At 29.1% G+C, this 19,869-nt stretch overlaps 1 protein-coding gene across 1 annotated transcript; it reads left to right on the top strand.

Annotated features, from left to right (window-relative positions):
* The first annotated feature begins 41 nt into the window (after positions 1 to 41).
* On the top strand, positions 42 to 17,540 carry LOC145180233 (eukaryotic translation initiation factor 5B-like). Its single transcript, XM_090078824.1, has 24 exons — positions 42 to 1,069; positions 1,252 to 1,377; positions 2,164 to 2,283; positions 5,056 to 5,086; positions 5,369 to 5,885; positions 6,109 to 6,392; positions 6,587 to 6,634; positions 6,747 to 6,849; positions 9,728 to 9,916; positions 10,090 to 10,188; positions 11,928 to 12,151; positions 13,863 to 13,970; positions 14,201 to 14,311; positions 14,409 to 14,476; positions 14,556 to 14,697; positions 14,832 to 14,963; positions 15,369 to 15,551; positions 15,633 to 15,794; positions 16,026 to 16,289; positions 16,400 to 16,476; positions 16,564 to 16,696; positions 16,782 to 16,952; positions 17,025 to 17,186; positions 17,270 to 17,540. The coding sequence occupies exons 1-24, from the start codon at positions 1,029 to 1,031 to the stop codon at positions 17,375 to 17,377; spliced, it is 3,603 nt and encodes a 1,200-aa protein (XP_089934950.1). The 5' UTR covers positions 42 to 1,028; the 3' UTR covers positions 17,378 to 17,540.
* The last annotated feature ends 2,329 nt before the right edge of the window (positions 17,541 to 19,869 follow it).

Genomic DNA, 19,869 nt, shown 5'->3' with positions numbered 1-19,869 from the left:
TATCTCGGAACTGTGAAAAGGTGTATTGCGGACTGTAATTTCTCAAAGAAATTTTTTTAACGGTATCGAAAACTATTCATTTCGTTTTCAAGATAACAGCTGTACCATTTTGATTTGACCCCTCCAGACAAACACACGTGTCGTTTAAATCTGATTCAGAAATTCATACATTCATAATTTTCTTCTTCTCGTATGATGAAAATTATAATGAAGAAGCTGGTTATTAGACCACTCTAAGAGTTGAAAGAATAGGATAAGTGATATTAAAGCTTAAGACTTTTTAAAGTTTTTTAAACAAAAACATTAAAATTTGTATGTATGTATGTATGTATGTATGTATGTATGTATGTATGTATGTATGTATGTATGTATGTATGTATGTATGTATGTATGTATGTATGTATGTATGTATGTATGTATGTATGTATGTATGTATGTATGTATGTATGTATGTATGTTTGTATGTATGTATGTGTGTATGTATGTATGTATGTATGTATGTATGTATGTATGTATGTATGTATGTATGTATGTATGTATGTATGTATGTATGTATGTACATGCATACATACATACATAAACTATTATAATAAGTTTGATATAAGGACCAGCTTAGTTTTCCCAAGCAAAATGAGATACTGAACTCATAAGTAACCTTCTAGTTAAACCGTAAATTACCAGGTTTTTTTCTTTATTTTTAGGTGAAATTTAAATATTTTCCTTTTGATTTTATAGATACACAGCATTTATACATTGGAATGTCATAGTGATTTATTGGTTGCTTTATTGTACAAGAGCTTAAAGTTTGCATACCAAATCACAGTATTAAGTTCTTGAGACTCTTTAAACAAAGTGGTGCTACTTTTAACTGATATGCTACAGTGCATGTGGTGTAATTTATGGAAAGGTTTATCTTCAATTTCTTTATACTCATTAAAAACATTTTTTAAAAGACACAGAGGGAAAAGCTAACAATTTTGTAGTGTGTTTTCGATTGATATTGGGGTTTGCTGGGGTTTGGGGACAAAATGGCTAAAGGAAAGAAATCTAAAAAGAATGATGACAACTGGTATTTATTTTTTCTTTAATTTTTTTTGTGTGTGTATGTTCTTACATAGTATTGTTCAATATATATCTATGCTTAATCATGGAAGTTCCCTAATTAAAGGTCGGCAGATTACAAGTAAAATAATTTTTCTTTGAGATGGCAGTAATTATGTTGCTAAAACTGTAACTTATTTTAAATTATAGGGAAGATGATATTGATGAAATAGCGAAAGAGGCTGGTATTGATATTAAAAAATCAGAAGAGGTTGAGGAACATGTACCAATAACTAAAAAAGACAAAAAGAAAAAGAAAGCAAAAACCACTGAAAGGTAAGAAAGATAAATCTCTTTAGAAATAGAAAATAAAGTGAAGTGTTTTCAGTGTTCTTTCAATTTAATTTGAATTAAGTGATTAAAAATAACAGCTTGTTCATCATAAAAACCTTAAACAAAATTAAACCTGACTATCAAATAAGATTTCAAAATTTAAGTTCTCAGCATGTTCTTGTATTATTTCACAATTTCAGGCCTCTTTGGGAACAGTGCTAGATTGAACTTGTACACCTAACAAAGCTATTCACCTAATATGCCTGTTATGATTTCTAAGATGCTCAATGGATTGTGTAGTCTATTTATTTTATAAGGCAATCTTACAGGATGTGGCATATTTTATCCCTATTTTCTAGCCTCCAGGTCTTTATAGTTTTACGATATGAGCTGGAACATCATGTTGGTATTGCCTTATTATTTACCAAAGAGAAAGAATTCAGGCAAGATTTAAGAGCTTCTAAAAAAATTGTTTTATTCAGACCCATTATTTGAAAAATATCACCAGAATACCTATTTTTCTTCCTATTTCTTTACTATTGATGTTAAGTTTGACTTTCAGAGTAATTATCCTCCATCTTACTTGTTTACTTACCTTACTTAAAACAAATGGCTTCTTTTTGTTACAAATTACATTTTATTGCTAAAACTTTAAAAAGTTTTTGTTGAGATACATGCATGCATGCATGCATACATACATACATACATACATACATACATACATACATACATACATACATACATACATACATACATACAAAGTTTGTTTTAAACTCTTCTGAATTCTAGGAAAGATGAAGATGAAGATGAACTGAAGAAAGATAATTCTAGTAAAGCTGAAACCATAGTTGAAGATATACAAATTTCAAAAAAATCCAAAAAGAAGAATAAAGGAAAACCTATTGAGCAGTTTGTTCTTTAATTAATTTCTTTTTTTTTTCTTTTTTTTTTTTAATATCTAACTAAAATTTTAAAGATAATAAGTTCCTTACCCTCATATCATCAGTTCCAAATAAAATTTAGTAATAAGTAATTTAAAAGAAATCTTTCTTTACTGTGGCACCTACAATTACATCACTACAGTAGATATTACTAAATTCTATAGTTTCAATTACTACGGTAACAATCTTCATTCTGATTGTTGCTATAAATACAATCATTTTTAGTGTTACTACTGCAAAGAATACTTTCAGTTGATTCTAAATGTAGCTACGGATGTTAATGCTTGTTCCAAGTAACTAATGCTGTTATAAATATCGTTCTAGTATTACTTATACTTTTCAATATTAAAAGATTTTAAGTGGTTGGCATATTTTAGTTTGAAGGATGTTCTGCTGATGTCATTATAGTTTTTTTCTCTTGTTTCTGGGTTGTTACAGGTGATGATAGCTTGTTTTATTTATGCAGTTTTTTCTCTGATATTGATGGGTTTTTTTTGTGGAATGTGTAAATTTATGATTTTTTTTTTCAAGCTTGGTATGCAACTGTAGCTTACTTTAATTGGATTTTTATTACAAATTTTGTGAAGGTTGTGGTTTAACAGAAAATATTATTTGACCAGGTTTAAAAACCCTCTAAAGAATTCCTCACTCCATCAAACTACGATTGTAGGCCACTTCATCTAGCAAATGTATTTTCAGAAGTTCTACCCTTATACACAAAAAAGCTTTTAAAAAAATCTGGTTATAACCAAAATCTTAAATTCATTCCTAACTCACACCCAAATTTCATTCCTAACTCACACCCCATTAACAGCAAAAGTTGTAAGCACAAAATCATCAGGTTTAATCCTCCATTCAACAAAAATGTTAGCTTTAATATAGGAAATTGGTTTATCTATATATTCACTCTGTTTATACATAATATTGAGCATTCATTTAAGCATGAGAATTTGTAATTTAAAATAATACAACTCAAAACATTTATATATATATATATATATATATATATATATATATATATATATATATATATATATATATATATATATATATATATATATATATATATATAAATGAAGAAAAATAAGTAGAGTACACATATAGACACATGTATTGAGGGAAAATCAACAAATAAAAATATCACTCTCACAATATTGACAAAATGCTAAAAATCTGAAAATTTTTACAATTCACTAAAATATTTTTGAAACAAACTCTATCATAAGCAAAAGTCTGATTATAAGTTCATAAACTTATTTTGTAATTCATAACTTAGTATATTATCTTAATGTTAACTTGCTTTGTGCCATATGGTTGTGCACATATTTGTAGATAAACTTAATTTTTTTCATCAGATAAGGTTACATTTTTCATAAAAAAACACAAAAGTAATTTTAGATATTGTTCTTAATTTTTTTTTTAAACATAAAAAACAAAAAGAAACAAAAGTGTAAAAAAAACAAAAGTGTAAAAAAACAAATTTGAATCACAATTAAACACTAAAAAAAAACTGAAAATAGATGAATGCCAAATCAGTGTTTGAAGTAGCCACCTTTGCTGACATAACAGGCTCTAATGCATTTTGGCATCAGTTCAATTAACTTTATACAGTTATTTTGGAATTTTGGCCAAACTCTTTCTGACTCCTATTTAAGATGCTTCACAAGCATTATCTTGATTGGTAAAATTTTAACATCCATATATGACCAAATACTCTTGATTAGGTTCAGATCTGGAGACCTAGTGCCATGGCGAAAGATCTCAAATTGTTGCTTTTTGAACCAGTGTTGGACTGACAACATTGTATTCCATCCTGGTGGAATCTCCATGCTAAGCTTTCACCATAAAGTTAAGTAGATGGTAAAAGCTCATTTTCAAGGATATCTTTGTAAGGTAAATTGGTCAGTTCAGTCTGTATACACTTTGCAACATCCATTTTCCTTGTAGGAAATGCAACCCCAGATATCAGCTGAGCCTTCTCCACCTTGTAACTTTGGTACAACAAATTGGTCCACATATTGTTTGGAAATCAATATTTTTATCATAACTTGATTTCTGATTAAAGACCTCAAAGTTTGATTTATGACTGAATATGAATTTGCTCCAATCTTTTATGTCTTTCTCTACTCAATTTTGCTTTTGAGTCTATCTGTGACTTAGATTAATAGCTTTCTAGCTGCTTTATTTGAGTCTGTGCCCTTTTTTTTTTTTTTTTTTTTTTTTTTTTTTTTTTTTAATCTAAAGTCTTTTTGTTTCCCTACTAATACTAATATTTTTAATATATTAAACTCACCAGCAAGTTTACTTTTATTAGTATAAAGTTTTTCCTTTCCTCTTGAAAGAGGTAACTTGCTTGTTGGTCTGTTGTCTTAGGCTGCCTGCTGGTCTTTTATAATTCTTTGGCATATTTATCTCATAATTTTTACTTGTGGCTTGAACATATTCCCCTGAAACATTTAGTATTTTACATATCTCACAGTTCCATTACTTTTAAACAACACAGAATTAAAAAATAAAAGTAACCTATTTAGAAAGGTTAGCTTAATTAAAATTTGTCAATTATCTTCTTCCATTTTTGTTTAAATTTGAAAAACTAACACTTACCTGTATAATAATTTTGATGCATATATAATTATACACACAACTGTATTATCATTGTATAAATAAGATTTGGTAGTATTATATATTTGGTAATAAGAATTATCATTATGTAAGATTTTTTAAATTTGATCTGTTTTAGTGAGAGTGGTGAAGAGGATGAAGTGCCTTTTGTGAGTTGAATTAAGGATTTTTTGGTTTTATAGATTCTGAAATTATTCATAGCAATAAAATGTATTATATGGACTGAAAAATTTAATGTTTAATTTTGGATCATTAAGATTATTTTTGAAATTAATTATGAGAAATGTATTTTGGCAAAATTTCTTTGAATACAAGCCAAACATTGGTAGATAAATGTAAATGATTGGTAAAATGGTAAATTAAAATGGTAGATTGTAATTAAAGAGACTTTTTATTTACATTTTGTTTATAATTGTATAATCATTGTTTAGAAAACATCCCAGAAATCTGGTTTTAGTGCTCTTATGCTTGATGACAATCTTGATAATGATGATGATAATCTTTCCTCTAATGAAAAAGAGGAAGTTGTTCAAGAAGTAAAATCAAGGAAAAAAGGGAAAAAAAAGAAGGAAACAACAGATTTGGCAGAAATTATATCAAACCTGGAGGTTTCTAAAACAAATGAAAAAAATAAAAGTAAGAAGAACAAGAAAAAGAAAGAAGTAGAATTAAATAATGAAAACATTGAAAATAAAATTGTTTTGACTGAACCAGAAACTCTAAAATCAGAAACAACAATAAAACCAACTTTAAACAGCCCAAATTTAGAAATTACTCCAGGTGAAGTACATATCAAGACAGCTGCAGAAAAAAAAGCAGAAAAAAAAGAAAGAGAAAAAAAGAAAAAAGAAATAGAAAAACTAAAAGCATCTCAGCAGAAGAAAAAAGAGCAGATAGTATCATCTCAATTGCCTAATAAAGAACCAGATGCTGTCATTCAAATAGAAGGTAAAACCATAAATATACAAAAATTTAAAACTTGTTTCAATAAATAGTTCAAAATTAAATTCAAACTAACTACACTCTTAACTAAACTACACTCTTACAAAAAAAACAACAACAAGCGAATAAAAAATTAAAAATGGCTTTAAGACAAATTTTTAAATTTTGTGTTTTGTTATTTTGGTGTTCAATCTTGATTTGTATACATTATTTATCACTTACATTTCAGAGGCTGCTGTTCCTAGTGATATCCCTAAGGAAGAAGATATTAAAGATGGTGGTGAGGATAGCGGAGAAGAAATAGTTGATTCTAAGGATAAAAAGAAGAAAAAGAAGAAGAAGAAGAAAGACGATGAGGACAAATCTAAAAAGATAAAAAAGCCTGGGAAGTCTACTATTTTGGCTATGCAAGAAGCTCTGGAACAAGTGAAAAGAGAAGAAGAGAGACTTAGAGCAGAAGCTGAAGCTAAAGCTAGAGCAATTGAACAAGCTGAAGAAGCAAGACTTGAAAAGGTATGCTCTTTTTTTTTTAAGATTTTAAATGAGTCATCTGACAATCATTATTAGCTAAATAATAATTTGTATAACAATATAATTTATGATTTGAAATATTACATGACCTGTCTTTGTTTTAACAATTAAGGATTTGGAACTTCTTTTAAAGTCAGTAAAATTCTTTGGGCAGCTTTTGTTTTATTACTTTTTAGATACGACTTGAGAAAGAAAAGAAAGAAAGAAAAAAGCAGAAGGAAAAGGTCAAATGTTTGTTGCTTGATTAATAAATAATAATATAAATGTTGCCAATTTTCTTTACAGTTATGTTAGTTTTTGCTGTTGTCAAATTATAAAACTTTTTTACAATTTAAGGAAAGGAAGGAGCAGTTGAAAAGGGAAGGAAAGTTGCTAACCCCTGCACAAAAAGAACAAAGAAGGAGAGCTGAGGCTCTGTTAGAGTCAATGAAGCAAAAAGGTTTTTTTAATTATAAAACATATATATATATATATATATATATATATATATATATATATATATATATATATATATATATATATATATATATATATATATATATACACACACACAGGGTGGTGCTGGTAAATTAAAACTATGCACCAAGTAATAAACATAATTTATAAAACAAATATTTAAAAATTCAAACATGTAAATCAAAAGCACTATGACTACACTGAGCAGCCAAAGATGGTTTCTAAACAAGATCTGAATGTGTCACAGGCCTTAATGACAGTGTCCTTATTCATATGACTCATCACCTCAGCAACAGCTATCTTGACAACATTTGTAATATTATGAAAGACTTTGTTAACCTCTACCTCAAACATGCCCCACATATAGTAGTTAATTGGGTTACAGCCTGGTGAGCTAGGAGGCCACAAGTCAGATGACCAGTGGAATAGCATATTCTTTGTAATCCAGGCCTGAGCTATTTTGGCTTTATGGGTGGTTACAGAGTCCTGTTGGAACAGGACTCTGCACCCACCCATAAACCAAAAATAGTTTCCTACTAGTTATTTACATAGCCACAACAAAATTACAGCTTTTTGGGAGGTATTAGGAGGTTTCCCAAAGTATCTAAATTTTAGCCTGGTATGCAAAAAATGACTAAAATCACCTTTTTCAACACAAAGTTTCAAATCATTGAAATTTTGCTTGGCTTTTTCTTGACTTAAAATATTTTTATATATTTACTTATCTTACCACAAAAAACTATATTTCTATTTCCTGTTTACATTATAACTATATTAAAGGACAATCTATTTCTAATTTTAAAAGTTTAGTTTTTGACATAAAATAGAATTTAACTTTCTAAGGACATTGAAATTTAGTGAAAAACTAAGTCATGCAGCTTCTGAACAGTCATGCAGCTTCTGAACAGTTAACAAGTATTGAAGAAGATAAACAGTTTCTGAAGATGCAGAATGAATCCAGAAGTGGTATCATCAGACAAGTTGGCAAGAAGGTAAAAAGAATTCAAGAGAAAATGTAGGGAAGCCAAATGTCCTGAATGTGAAATAGACAGTAATTAGTATAAAAGTTACATCCAATTAAAAAGAAATTTACAGTGAAGATGAAGAGACTGAGGCAGATAAGACATAATGATGATAAAGAGTTCTGTACACAGGTCAATGAACTCAGGAAGACTAAGTGATACAAAACAGTACTTATGTCTAACATAGCAGCTACATAAGACACTACTATTACAAGTGTTCGAAAAGCAATCATGATAGTGGCATCTGTAATAAATGAAGCAGGTGGAAGTTCCAAGTCTTTGCTAATGTCAAAAAGTAGTATGTATTGCCATTGTCAACATCTTATATTGCCATTATAAGCATCAGCACAGGGTATCAAACATAATTTTTTTGTGACTAATTCTTTAACGCACTGGGATTAGTGACAATGATGTTGTCAAGGTTAATTGTTTGTCAGTACTAATTACATCAGCTGTAGATGGCTCAAGTAAACTTCTTGGAATTCCAGCTATCAGTCTTAGAATTATGGTTCACTGTTACAATTGGAATGTGTTTTTGAGACAACTATGATGAATACTTGCAGACTCAATGGTACTTGTAAGCTGCTGGAAATGAATCTTGGTCATGCTCTTTTGTTGCGTGCATGCAGATATCATATGCATGTGATATTGCTTTTTGATGTCTTCACTTTGGACTATCAACTGGTCCTGAAATCCTCTTCTGTAAGCACTTTCATAAATCCTAAGACAAACTTTATAACCATGAACCAAGTTTGAGTGAATTACCTTTAATCAAGGTATCAACTAGATTGAAATAATTTATTATAAAACAACTGAAAAACATCCAGGCATTCAAAGATTTAACAGATTTATTTTTCAAATTTACCTACAGGCCTGGTTCATGTGCAACAATTGTGCAATGAATTGACTAAAGTTGCTGGACTTTGATTCAATACAAGCTCAAGGAAATATGAGCCACTGGTATTAAGTGACTCACAAGACATTCCTGGTACATAAGCCAGAGATGGTAGTTCAAAAATATTTGCTTCATCATGCAGTGAAAAGCAGATACTTGTGAATGGCATGACAAAAAAACATAGACAACACCTGCTGACAGAGCTGCAGTACATCATTCATTGTGCTGAGCATGGCATAACCCTGATTAAAACTGCAACAATCTTGCCACTGATGAAACACAGAAACAGTATTGTGTTGCAGGTGGTTGAAAAACATTTCAAGACATATGTCAAGTTGAATGCTGTTGAACTGTTGAAACATATAGTTAATGTGTAATTACTGTCTGATAATAATATGTATATAAATACAAACAACTGTGTTGTTCAGTGTTTGCAAGTTTGACCTGGTGGTAGTGTATTGTGTGTTGAAAATTCTGTATTGAAAATGGCAATTACAGTTGTTTTTTTTTTTAGACCAGTTTTTACCAGTCTAGAGTTCAGATACTTTGGGGGATTGTATAAATAACTAGTAGGAAACTATTTAATGGGTGGGAGACAGAAAAAAAAAAAACCCATTTCAAAATTTTTTCATTGGCGATGTTATAATTTTAGGCTAAAGAAAGTAGATTCATTTAGATGTTGTGTGGGAGTGTTGAATAATTTTTTAAATTCGAATGGCTCTTTGTATTTGAACTATCTACTCTATTACTTGCTATATAAAAGTTTTGTGTTACATAAACATATGCTCAGGTATAAATAAAAATGCTATTTATATCTCGTTGTATGTGTATGCAATAAGCAGATAAAATTATGCTTCTAAAAGTTATCACCTAATTACCAAATATAGAAAGTTTTTGTTTAAGTATTTTTTTATGGCTATTGCAAGGTGCATTTTGTAAATTAGGTGCGGTTATTCCAAAGAAAGAAGACATTTCAGAGATGGAAAAACCTAAGAAAGTTCAGTATGGTAAGAAAAAAAAACCTCAACTCAAAAAACCTGATACTGACTCAAATGACACTAAAGTTGAAAATGTTATCAAAGAGTTTGATGAGCAAAAAGAGCAAGCAAACAAAGTTTTAAATGAAGATAAAGGTTTGAGTTTACAATAGAAAAGCTCTTCTTAAATAAACTCTTGTAAATTATTTTAAATTTTTATTAAAACACTTTTATTTCTTAAAAGTCTAATTACAAAATTGTTTGTTAGGATTTAAAGAAAATTCTATATTTTAATCCTTAAGTCATTTGTTGTTTAATTTCTTATCAAGTTGAGGCAGTCATTCCAGACACTATTGATTCATGGGATGAGAATCCATCTAACAATCAATCTGAATGGGTCCCCAATGAAGATCTAGAGATAAGTCCAAGTGTGTTTTTTTTTTTTTTTTTTTCTTTTTTTTCTTTTCATGAAAAGAAATTCTATAATTAAAATTCTATAAAGGAAGTTTTTTTTTGAAGTTTCTGTCATAAGCTTCTCAGCATTTTCTTCAAAAAAGTTTTTTTCACTTTTGTCATTTGTAAGCGCAAAAGTTTTCAAGAAAATTGCAAGACATATTTACTAATAAATACTTTTTTTTTTTAATTTTTCATCTTATATTATTTTGAATTAAAAGATAAAGAAAGAAAGAAAGAAGCAGAAAGTGTATAAAATGCTGCTATACAAATTTTTCATACATTTAGATGTTTCCCAGGCAACTTAGAATGAATAGATAAACTTTTTTTCTGCATCATGTTGTTACTCAGACCTTAGGAAAAACATTAGTGTAGCCTGCTATTAAGTACAGACTCTAAATATAACATGATGAATTGAAATTTTTTTTTGAAAAAGGCTAATAAAAGTTTAAAGATTTTTAAATATTTACACAAAAATTGTTCTTATTGTTGAAATAGCACTCGCTTCTTTAACACAGATTATTTATTATTTGTAAGTTAAGGTTAGAAACATGCAGTCATCTAACTTATGTTTGAATTAACTTGGTTTGGTAAAAAGAATTAAAGTCTTTATAGGATAGCCATCCTTTTAGAAAGTAGCATTGACAATATTTAAACAACATCAATATATGTGATTGTTTTTCACTTTAAAAACATAAACCAAGATGATCAAAAACACCTGCAGTAAGCATCAGCGTTACCGTTAGTGATTTTCATCTGATTGATCATCTGGTTGCAAACAAAAATGACAGGCTATTTTTCACAATTCTATTTGATCTAAAACTATATAAAACTATATAAGTAGTAGAACTCGTAATTATTTTTTTAAATTTTTGTATCACTATGTTGTATGGTGCAAAAGTGACTTATTGATGAATTTTTAAGTTTTGTTGTTTTAAACAACTTTCAATACAAAAAGAAATTACCTTTGTTAATTTTGTTATAAATCCTTAATTTTCTCTTGCTGTTATCACTGTAAGCAATTAATATTAGAATAATAGTATTTTCAAAGTGAAAATTTTTATCAGCCTTAACCTTAAAACTCTCTTGTGTTTGATTTGTTCAAAGTTGTAAATGAAATTGCTATGAAGATGTATGTCAGTAGTTGAATTTTCAAATGTTTCTTGATTATCAAATGAAAAATATGGTTCAGGATTCAGTCATGATTTTAAAAAAAATGCAAGTAATTGGGTATAATTTTGTAAAAATGAACTAAAAAGTATTAGGATGAGAGAAATTTTTCTATCAAAAATTTAAATCACTGATGCAAAAGCTACAAATCAAATTCTATAATTTCGTGTAAAAAGAGTTTGTACTAATTCAATGTCTAAATTGTTCACAAAAATTTTTACAATTAGCGTAAATTGTTTTAAAGCACTAAATAAATCTCTTAATTTTTTATGTGAAATTTTAATTCATGATAATTCATGATAATGTAGAACACTAATATTGTACATCAACTAATAAAAATTTCTATCTGCTTTTTTTTTTTTTTTTTTTTTATACAGTTTTTAAAAGAAAAAAGATTCTTATTTTTAGTTTAAGTTACCTTTAAAAAAAAAAAACTTTTTTCTTTCTGTTAGATAAATAACATTTGATGTGAGTTACTGTGTATGGCTCACTTTCAAATGTTGCAATCAGTTCAAAATAATGCAATTATTTTATATCCTCATAGAGCCTGACTTAAAATCAAAAGAAAATAAAGAAAGCTGTGAACCACAATTGTTAGAGAGTAAAGATTCTGATGAAGAAGAAGATCAGTCTAGTGAAGAGAGTGAAGAGAGTAGCAGTGATTCTGAAGAAGAAACTGATAGTGATGATGATGATGAAACCTCAAGTGATGAAGAAGTAAAGCTTACTCCTGCAATGATCAGACAACAGACACGAGAACAAATTCAAGTTTGTGTATTTTTTAATTTAGAACTTAAATATCAAATAGTTTACTTAATATATAATTTCGATCCATGTAACAAAAAACATTTAGCTTATCCATTTAATTAAAATTTATTTTAATCTATTTTTAAACTTTTTTTAAAAAATTTAAAACTTAGGGAGATCTGTACTGAAATAAGCAAATTTTTTTGAATTTATGTGTTAATTTACTGCTAATTAGTAATTAAAAATAAAAGAAAAATTAGAATGTATTTTACTAATTTATCCTAAATCATGTGCTCACAAAGATTGTGTGGTTATTTCAGTACTGGTATATGTACTGAAATAACCAAATACAAACTCTCAAATAGATAATTTATTTAAAAACGTAAGAAAACAACAAAGCTTTGAGTTGCTTACTAAGTAAATAATTTTATTATCTTCCATTTTTTTGGTTAAGTGAACAAAAATACATAAAAAAAATTAAATTATAAGAACAATATTTTTATTGCTTTGTTTTCTTTTTTATAGTTTCAATTTTCTTTGTTTGATTTTCTCTTCTTTGGCCCTATTTTTCTGGCCCTGTTCATTTTGTTTTTTTCAGAAAGCTTTGTTCACAGGAGTTTCTATTAAAAAACTAGATGCCAGTTTCCTTTTCCCTCTCTTAATAACTGCTTTATGACTTTCAGCTTAAGGTAAAGGTCAAATAATTTAGTAATCCAATGATAACAATATAATAAGAACATGTTGATCGTTAGATGCTTGCAATTGTAGGCCTTTGCTAGTAACAAAAGTTGAGTGTTCTAAAACCTCTCTCAAAGCGTATGCTGAAGATCAATCTGTATGAAATCAGAAACTAGGGGTTGATTTTTGATGATACACCCTGGCTATCAGTGATCTTACAGGATTTTGTAACAAAAAACATTTTTAAAACATGTTAAAAGTAAAGTAATATTATTCAGCCAACAGGAACATGTCTACATTGCGACAAATAAAGGCAGACATCTCCTATAGAAGTGTCTTCAGGTTTCTGAAGTGACAAATCTGGGTTATGTTTTAAAAATGAGGTCAGTCAATCTTTCCATGTTTCTTTTCCATAGATGGATTTTGGCAACTCTCCCTTGAATTTGTCAAATTTTTTTCAAGTTGTATAGCAAATTCAAATACTAAATAATGAAAATTAATTGGACTTAATCCAAGCCTCTTTTGATAACTGTTCTTCCCCTTTGTTGAAAAACCCTCACTGAACTTGCTGAATATGTCTTACTTTAAAACTTACCATTCACTGATTGTCTAGCTTCCACTAGTTTCTATTTAATGTTGATCAATTTTTACTTCTAACTATTGATTGAATTCCTTACATTTTGCATGCTAAAGCAAAACATAAATGACATTTTAACAAAATTCAAAAGTAAAATCTAAAAGTAATTGCAAAACAAAAAAAAAAAGATTTTAATATTTATAGATGTTTTTCTTAACTCCTTTACTCATAGGAATTCTTTTAACACAATACTAGGTTTATTCTGGTTATTATATCTGGTTGAGTCCATTAAATCTCATCTAATCCATTTTTTTTTTCTAGCTTAAGCAGCTGGAAGGCATCTTAATATTTCTTTTTGAAATTTTTTTCTGCTGTTCTTAAGTTAACTTTTGTTTTGAAAGGTTAGATATCTTTAGAGTAAAATTTGATAAGTAATGTGTCAGCAGTTGGTTTTAAACTTTTTTGTTTTAATTTTAGAAAAGAAGGTTAGCTAATGAAGCTAAGCGATCTGCTGATAAACTTCGTGCTCCGGTTATCTGTGTTCTTGGTCATGTTGATACAGGGAAAACTAAAATATTAGATAAGGTAAAAACTTAAAGTAAATCATTTGAAGTTATTAAGCTTATATGCTCGTTATTTTATTCTTCTCTTTAAGATTTAAAGAACAAATGTACAAATTTATATCATTTGAAGTTATTAAGCTTATATGCTCGTTATTTTATTCTTCTCTTTAAGATTTAAAGAACAAATGTACAAATTTATATCATTTGAAGTTATTAAGCTTATATGCTCGTTATTTTATTCTTCTCTTTAAGATTCGAAGAACAAATGTACAAGATGGAGAGGCTGGGGGTATTACTCAACAAATTGGTGCAACAAACATACCTCTTGCTAATGTGCGAGAACAAACAAAAATGGTCAAAGAAGTAAATATCTCTTCATTCATCATTTACCAATGTGTCAAAATTATTAAAGTTAAAGTTTTTATTTATATCTTGATTCATTTCTATTTTTAATTTCAAGTTTCAGACATTAGAAATGAAGCTTCCTGGGCTTCTTGTAATAGATACACCAGGTCATGAGTCATTCAGGTATAATGATTTATTTCTTAGTATTTTAACATAAAATTTTCATTATAAGTGTCTTTCTAAGAATTTAAATTCATTTTAGTAATCTTCGTTCTCGGGGTTCTAATTTATGTGACATGGCTATATTAGTTGTTGATCTTATGCACGGATTGGAGCAGCAAACAATCGAGTCAATAAACTTACTTAAATCAAAGAAAACTCCATTTGTTGTTGCACTTAATAAAGTTAGTTTGTTTTTTTTAAATCTTACATTATTACAAAGTTATTTGCAAAGGATTTCCTTTCTAAATCAATCTTTTTTATGAAAATTTGTTTACAATATTTGTCTATATTTGTTTACAATATTTTTCTTACATAGATTGATCGTGTCTATGAATGGAAAAAATCTCCTCAAACGCAAGTGGAAGATACTTTGAAAATGCAAAAAAAAGTAACATTCGATGCATTTAATGAATTGCTTAATGTCGTCATAAGACAATTTGCAGAACAAGTAAATTGATTTGTTTTTAATCTTTTTTTGGGGTTTTTTAACTTTTTTTGTAGACAGTTTCTTTTTTTTCATTCATTTTGTTAAAAAAAACTAACAGACATAAAATCAATGGTGGTGGCAAATATCTTCATAGTGCAGAATTTGTTTCCAATTTAAGCTAATCATTCCATAAATCTTTTTTATCTTCAATAAGTTACAAGTGTTTATTTAGTATCATGTAAAATACACCAAATATCTCCAAAGGCTTCATCTTAATCTTATTTGTCTTTATTCTTATTTAGTTTCAACCTTGTCTTCATGAAATTATTTTGTGGTTGTGGTGTAATAAATAATCTTTTCTTTTCTTTCTTAAGTCAATGTATAAATTTGGCATAAAATCATCTTCAATGAATATTTTATTTTAAGGGTTTAAACGCAGCTTTACATTTCAAAAATCCTGATGAAAAATCATATATTTCACTTGTGCCTACATCAGCTCATAGTGGTGATGGGATGGGTGATTTATTGGCATTAATATGTCGCCTCACACAATCTCGACTCACTAAGAAGTTGTCGTTTTGCGAAGAGTTAGAAAGTACAGTAATGGAGGTAAGTTATTTTTTGTTTTTGTTTATTTAGTTTATTTCTGTTTTGAAACAAGCTTTACTAGATTTAACACTTTTAAATTAGGTAAAAGCATTGCCTGGACTTGGTACAACTATTGATGTTATTTTGGTAAACGGTAAATTGAGGGAAGGTGACACAATAGTCACGGGAGGAATCGAAGGTGCTATTGTCACACAGATCAGATCCATTTTAACCCCTCAACCAATGAGAGAACTTCGAGTGAAAGTTAGTTATAAATTTAAAAGACGTTTTAGATTTCGTTTAGCTTTTACAATCCCTTCTTTTTTCAAAGATTTAAGATTTTATTGTAAGAGAGATAATAAGATTTTATTGTAAGAGAGATAGTAAGATTTTATTGTAAGAGAGATAATAAGATTTATTATGCATTAGAGATGTGGTAGTATTATATAAAGGTTTCATCGAATGTTGTTTAAATGTTTCAATTTAAATGCTTAGGGTCAATATATTCATCACCAAGAAATTGAAGCAGCGCAAGGCGTTAAGCTGTGTGCTAAAGATCTGGAGAAGGTTTTAGCAGGTTCGCCCCTATATGTTGCACAGAGTCCTGATGAAATTGATGTACTGAAAGAAGATGTTGAGAACTTCGTATCTTCAAGCTTGAAGGCTATCAATGTATCTGATCGTGGTGTTTATGTGCAAGCATCAACTTTAGGTTCGCTTGAAGCTTTATTAGAATTCTTAAAAACCTCAAAAATTCCTGTAAGTATTTAGTAAAACTATTTCTATGTGTTTCTGTGTTTCTATGTGTTTCTCTTTGTATGGGATGCATTTTACACCCAGTGAAATTATTAGAGTTTTAAATATCTTAGTATTGCGGAGTAAACATTGGTCCAGTTCACAAAAAAGATATAATGCGTTGTTCTGTTATGTTGGAACACGAGCCCATGTAAGTGCCGACCTCGAAATAATAATCAAAATATTCATCTTATTCTTAATGTGGTTAAGTTAGAATCTAAAGATCGCTTTTTATCAGGTATGCTGTTATCTTAGCGTTTGATGTCAAAGTCGAGAAAGACGTTCAGGACTATGCCGATAGAGAAGGTGTTCGGATTTTTTCTGCAGAAATAATTTATCACCTTTTCGACCAGTTTACGGCTTATTGTGAGGTAAATGTGGTTAAATTTTTAGGATGTTTAGGTCTTAAATTTACCCATTAATTTAAAGCGTCTTTTTTTTTTTTTTTGATTAAAGGATTACAAATTAAAAAAGCGCGACGAGTTCAAGCATCTTGCTATTTACCCTGTCAAGCTCCGAATTTTACCACAACATATTTATAATACAAGAGACCCGATTGTGTTTGGGGTTGTCATTGAAGGTGGAACATTACGCCTTGGAACTCCAATAGTTGTGCCGAGTCAAAATGTATGTGCAAGATCAATTTCTTGTTCTTTTTTTAACTTAGCTGTTTGTTTATAAAATTCTGATTTCTTACAGAGTGTAATGATTGGTTTTGTGACTGGAATAGAAGCCAATCATAAGCAGCTGGAAAAGGCTGCCTGTGGTCAAGAGGTTTGCGTTAAAATTGATGCTGTACCAGGTGAAGCACCTAAACTATATGGACGTCATTTTACTCACGAAGATCTATTAGTCAGTAAAGTAAGAAGATTTGTACCATTAAATTTAAAATTTCTAAACTATTAAATTAATCCTTTTTATTTTATTTTAATTGTTTATATTAGATTACTCGTGAGTCAATCGATGTAATGAAACAGTATTTCCGTGAAGATTTGCAAAAGTCCGACTGGCAACTCATCATTGAGCTGAAGAAACTTTTAGAAATTGTTTGAGTGCACATATCTTTGTTAATTCTTACTGCGTATTTCTGTTTTTTTATGAAACTGATAAAATAAAATATTTAAAAACGTTTATTAGCAAAGTAAAGTTTGCTACAAAAACCGAGTTTTTTTTTTTTAAAGAATATATTGTGGTGTGACCACGGTAATGCTTTAAGAATTTATTTCCTTCCTGAATCTGGTCAAGTTAATGTTATAAAAGCTTTTCATAACTGTACCAAACTTTGTAACCGGTGGTTATAAAGCTTTGTACAGTTATGTGCATTTTAATTTCTTAATTTGATTTTTTTTGATTAATTCAATTAGCAATTTTTAATGAGTTCAAATCGGGGGGGGGGGGGGTGATAAAGCAGCAGAAAATTTGTTTTCACTGGGTGCTTTTAAGGTAATTACTGTTAAGGAAAATACAGACCACTGGGTTCAAAATCGCGTTTGCAGGGTGCAAATTACACGCTCCCAAAAAAAGATTTGGAAAATTTTTCTAACACTCCAATAATCTGTTTTTTGAATGTAACAATGTTTATTCAACAAAAGAAACAACAATTTTTTGGCCTTAAATATATATGCATTTACTTGATGGGCATGGATTAAGATGCGTGGTGAATGAGTCCACGGTGGTACGCAAATGTAAGACATTGGGGTCATCCTATGCTTAGATCAGCGCTTCCTCTAACTGATCGACGTTTTTGTGTAGATTCTTATAGGTTTTTTCAAAAAACACTATACCGAATAAGCCACCTAATTAAAATCAGGACTTGAGGTAAGCCATTTATCAAAAGCGATGAATTCCGTGAAGTTCTGGTCGCACCAATATTGAACAAAGCATGCTTTTTGAGCTGGAAAAATCCTGTAGAAAAATGCATAGACAAAATCCTGAATGAGATGGGGCCCAAGATAAAACATGAGTCTTCAGAATGTTCAGGTGTTCGTTAAAAAAATTAAAACTTCTTGTGCGGGTAATTTTGACGCATCCGTATTGTCCTAAAAATATCTCATCTGTTTTTATTATAATAGCTACGTTTTTATGTTTTGTTATGTTTTTTTTAATATCTACGTTTTTGCACTGTGTAATTTTTTTAATCTAGATAAACTTTTTAGCAATAATCATTTAAAACAGGTTAAGCATAAAAAGCTCACTTTTTTTCTGAGAAACAGAAATCTTACGTTAAAAATTACGAGTTTGGTTTTATTGTGTTAGCATACAAAAAGTTCAACGGCAGCAGGAAAAAAAAACTTCTTTTCTTTATCTTTAAGCTAAATGGTAAGATGTGCATAACAGTCTTCATAGTATCTATATCTTCATTCTCGAAGTCTAACGCGAATGATGCTACTTGAACTTTCTCATCTTAACAACAAAAACCATTCTTTCATTTACTATGAATTAAGATCAAAAGAATCTCAATTGATGCACCAGTTATATCATTATGTACCAGTTGAAATAGATCTTTGGCGTGTAATACCAATAGCATAAGCTGGAGTAGAGTTTTCAAATAAATTGATGGTAGAAAGAAGAAACTTTCTAGTATCAGTTTCAAATTCATTTGATATACAAGATAAGATTATTCTACAATAATGGGAATCTTTTTTTCGAATTCTTCAGCAAATAATGTAACAGTTTACTTTATTTTCAAATTTTAATCTTAAAATGTAAAGTAGAAGGCTGTGTGTTTCGCTAAATAATTAATTTGGTTTCTCCAACATAAGCAATCTGAAGTATAAGAATACATAATACATAAGAGTAATCTGCAATCTGAAGTGGAAAAAAGGTAAGTTTCGAACAGCTCTGTTTGCATATTCTTTACCAAGCCCCGTTTCATGACGTCAAGTTGCCACTTCAGATTGCTCTATTGTGTTAATTACACGTTTTGAACTTGATAGAGTATTTGTGCAGTATGGTCGCATAAAATTTGCAATGGTACATTAGCTTTATAATCAGGAAAAATCAGGTCATTAGAATAATGGTATCGTTTTGCCGATTTGATATTGTGACATGGTGGGTCATGATTTTGATTTCAACGTATTTTATTAAACGATTACGGCCTGTTAAATCAGGTTATTTTTTTGTTAAAATTTAAGAATAAAATTTAACCCGCTGTCGTTACAGAGGATTTTTAAAAAAGCTACTCTTTAACAGCAAAATTTACTAAAGTTGCAATCTTTGTTCAAAGGTATCTATGAAATAACTGTTGCAATAAACTCGTATTGCAAAAAGTTGGTGGGATATCGTGCAAAACCATGTTTAAGGATGTTACGGAACATGAATTGTGATGAACTTTTTTATAGCAAATTTTTTTTCACCAAAAAAAATTTTTGTAGTATGTTTACTTCTTTACTAAGGAGATCAAACTTACAGAACCCCCTCCCCCAACCCCCAACCCACCCCCATAACTTTGAAAGACATTGGAAAAAAGTTTATATGTTGATAAGACATATAAACTATAGTTTTAGGTAAGCTATAGTTTTAAAACTAGTTATCTAGTTTTAAA

Source organism: Hydra viridissima, unplaced genomic scaffold (genome assembly GCF_058129835.1).
Source record: "Hydra viridissima isolate aposymbiotic clone 2 unplaced genomic scaffold, HvirCarnegie_v1 scaffold_2, whole genome shotgun sequence".
NCBI classification, from domain to species: Eukaryota; Metazoa; Cnidaria; class Hydrozoa; order Anthoathecata; family Hydridae; genus Hydra; species Hydra viridissima.
The sequence above is the reverse complement of the archived record's forward strand: the minus strand, read 5'-3'. Positions and strand labels throughout refer to the sequence as shown.

What these genes read in the sequence shown, in the direction of transcription:
- LOC145180233 (XM_090078824.1), top strand. Translation starts at nt 1,029, where the DNA reads ATGGCTAAAGGAAAGAAATCTAAAAAGAATGATGACAACTG. An exon ending in TAAAAACCTCAAAAATTCCT is followed by an intron (nt 16,290 to 16,399) that starts GTAAGTATTTAG and finishes TAAATATCTTAG; the next exon opens with TATTGCGGAGTAAACATTGG. An exon ending in TAGTTGTGCCGAGTCAAAAT is followed by an intron (nt 16,953 to 17,024) that starts GTATGTGCAAGA and finishes GATTTCTTACAG; the next exon opens with AGTGTAATGATTGGTTTTGT.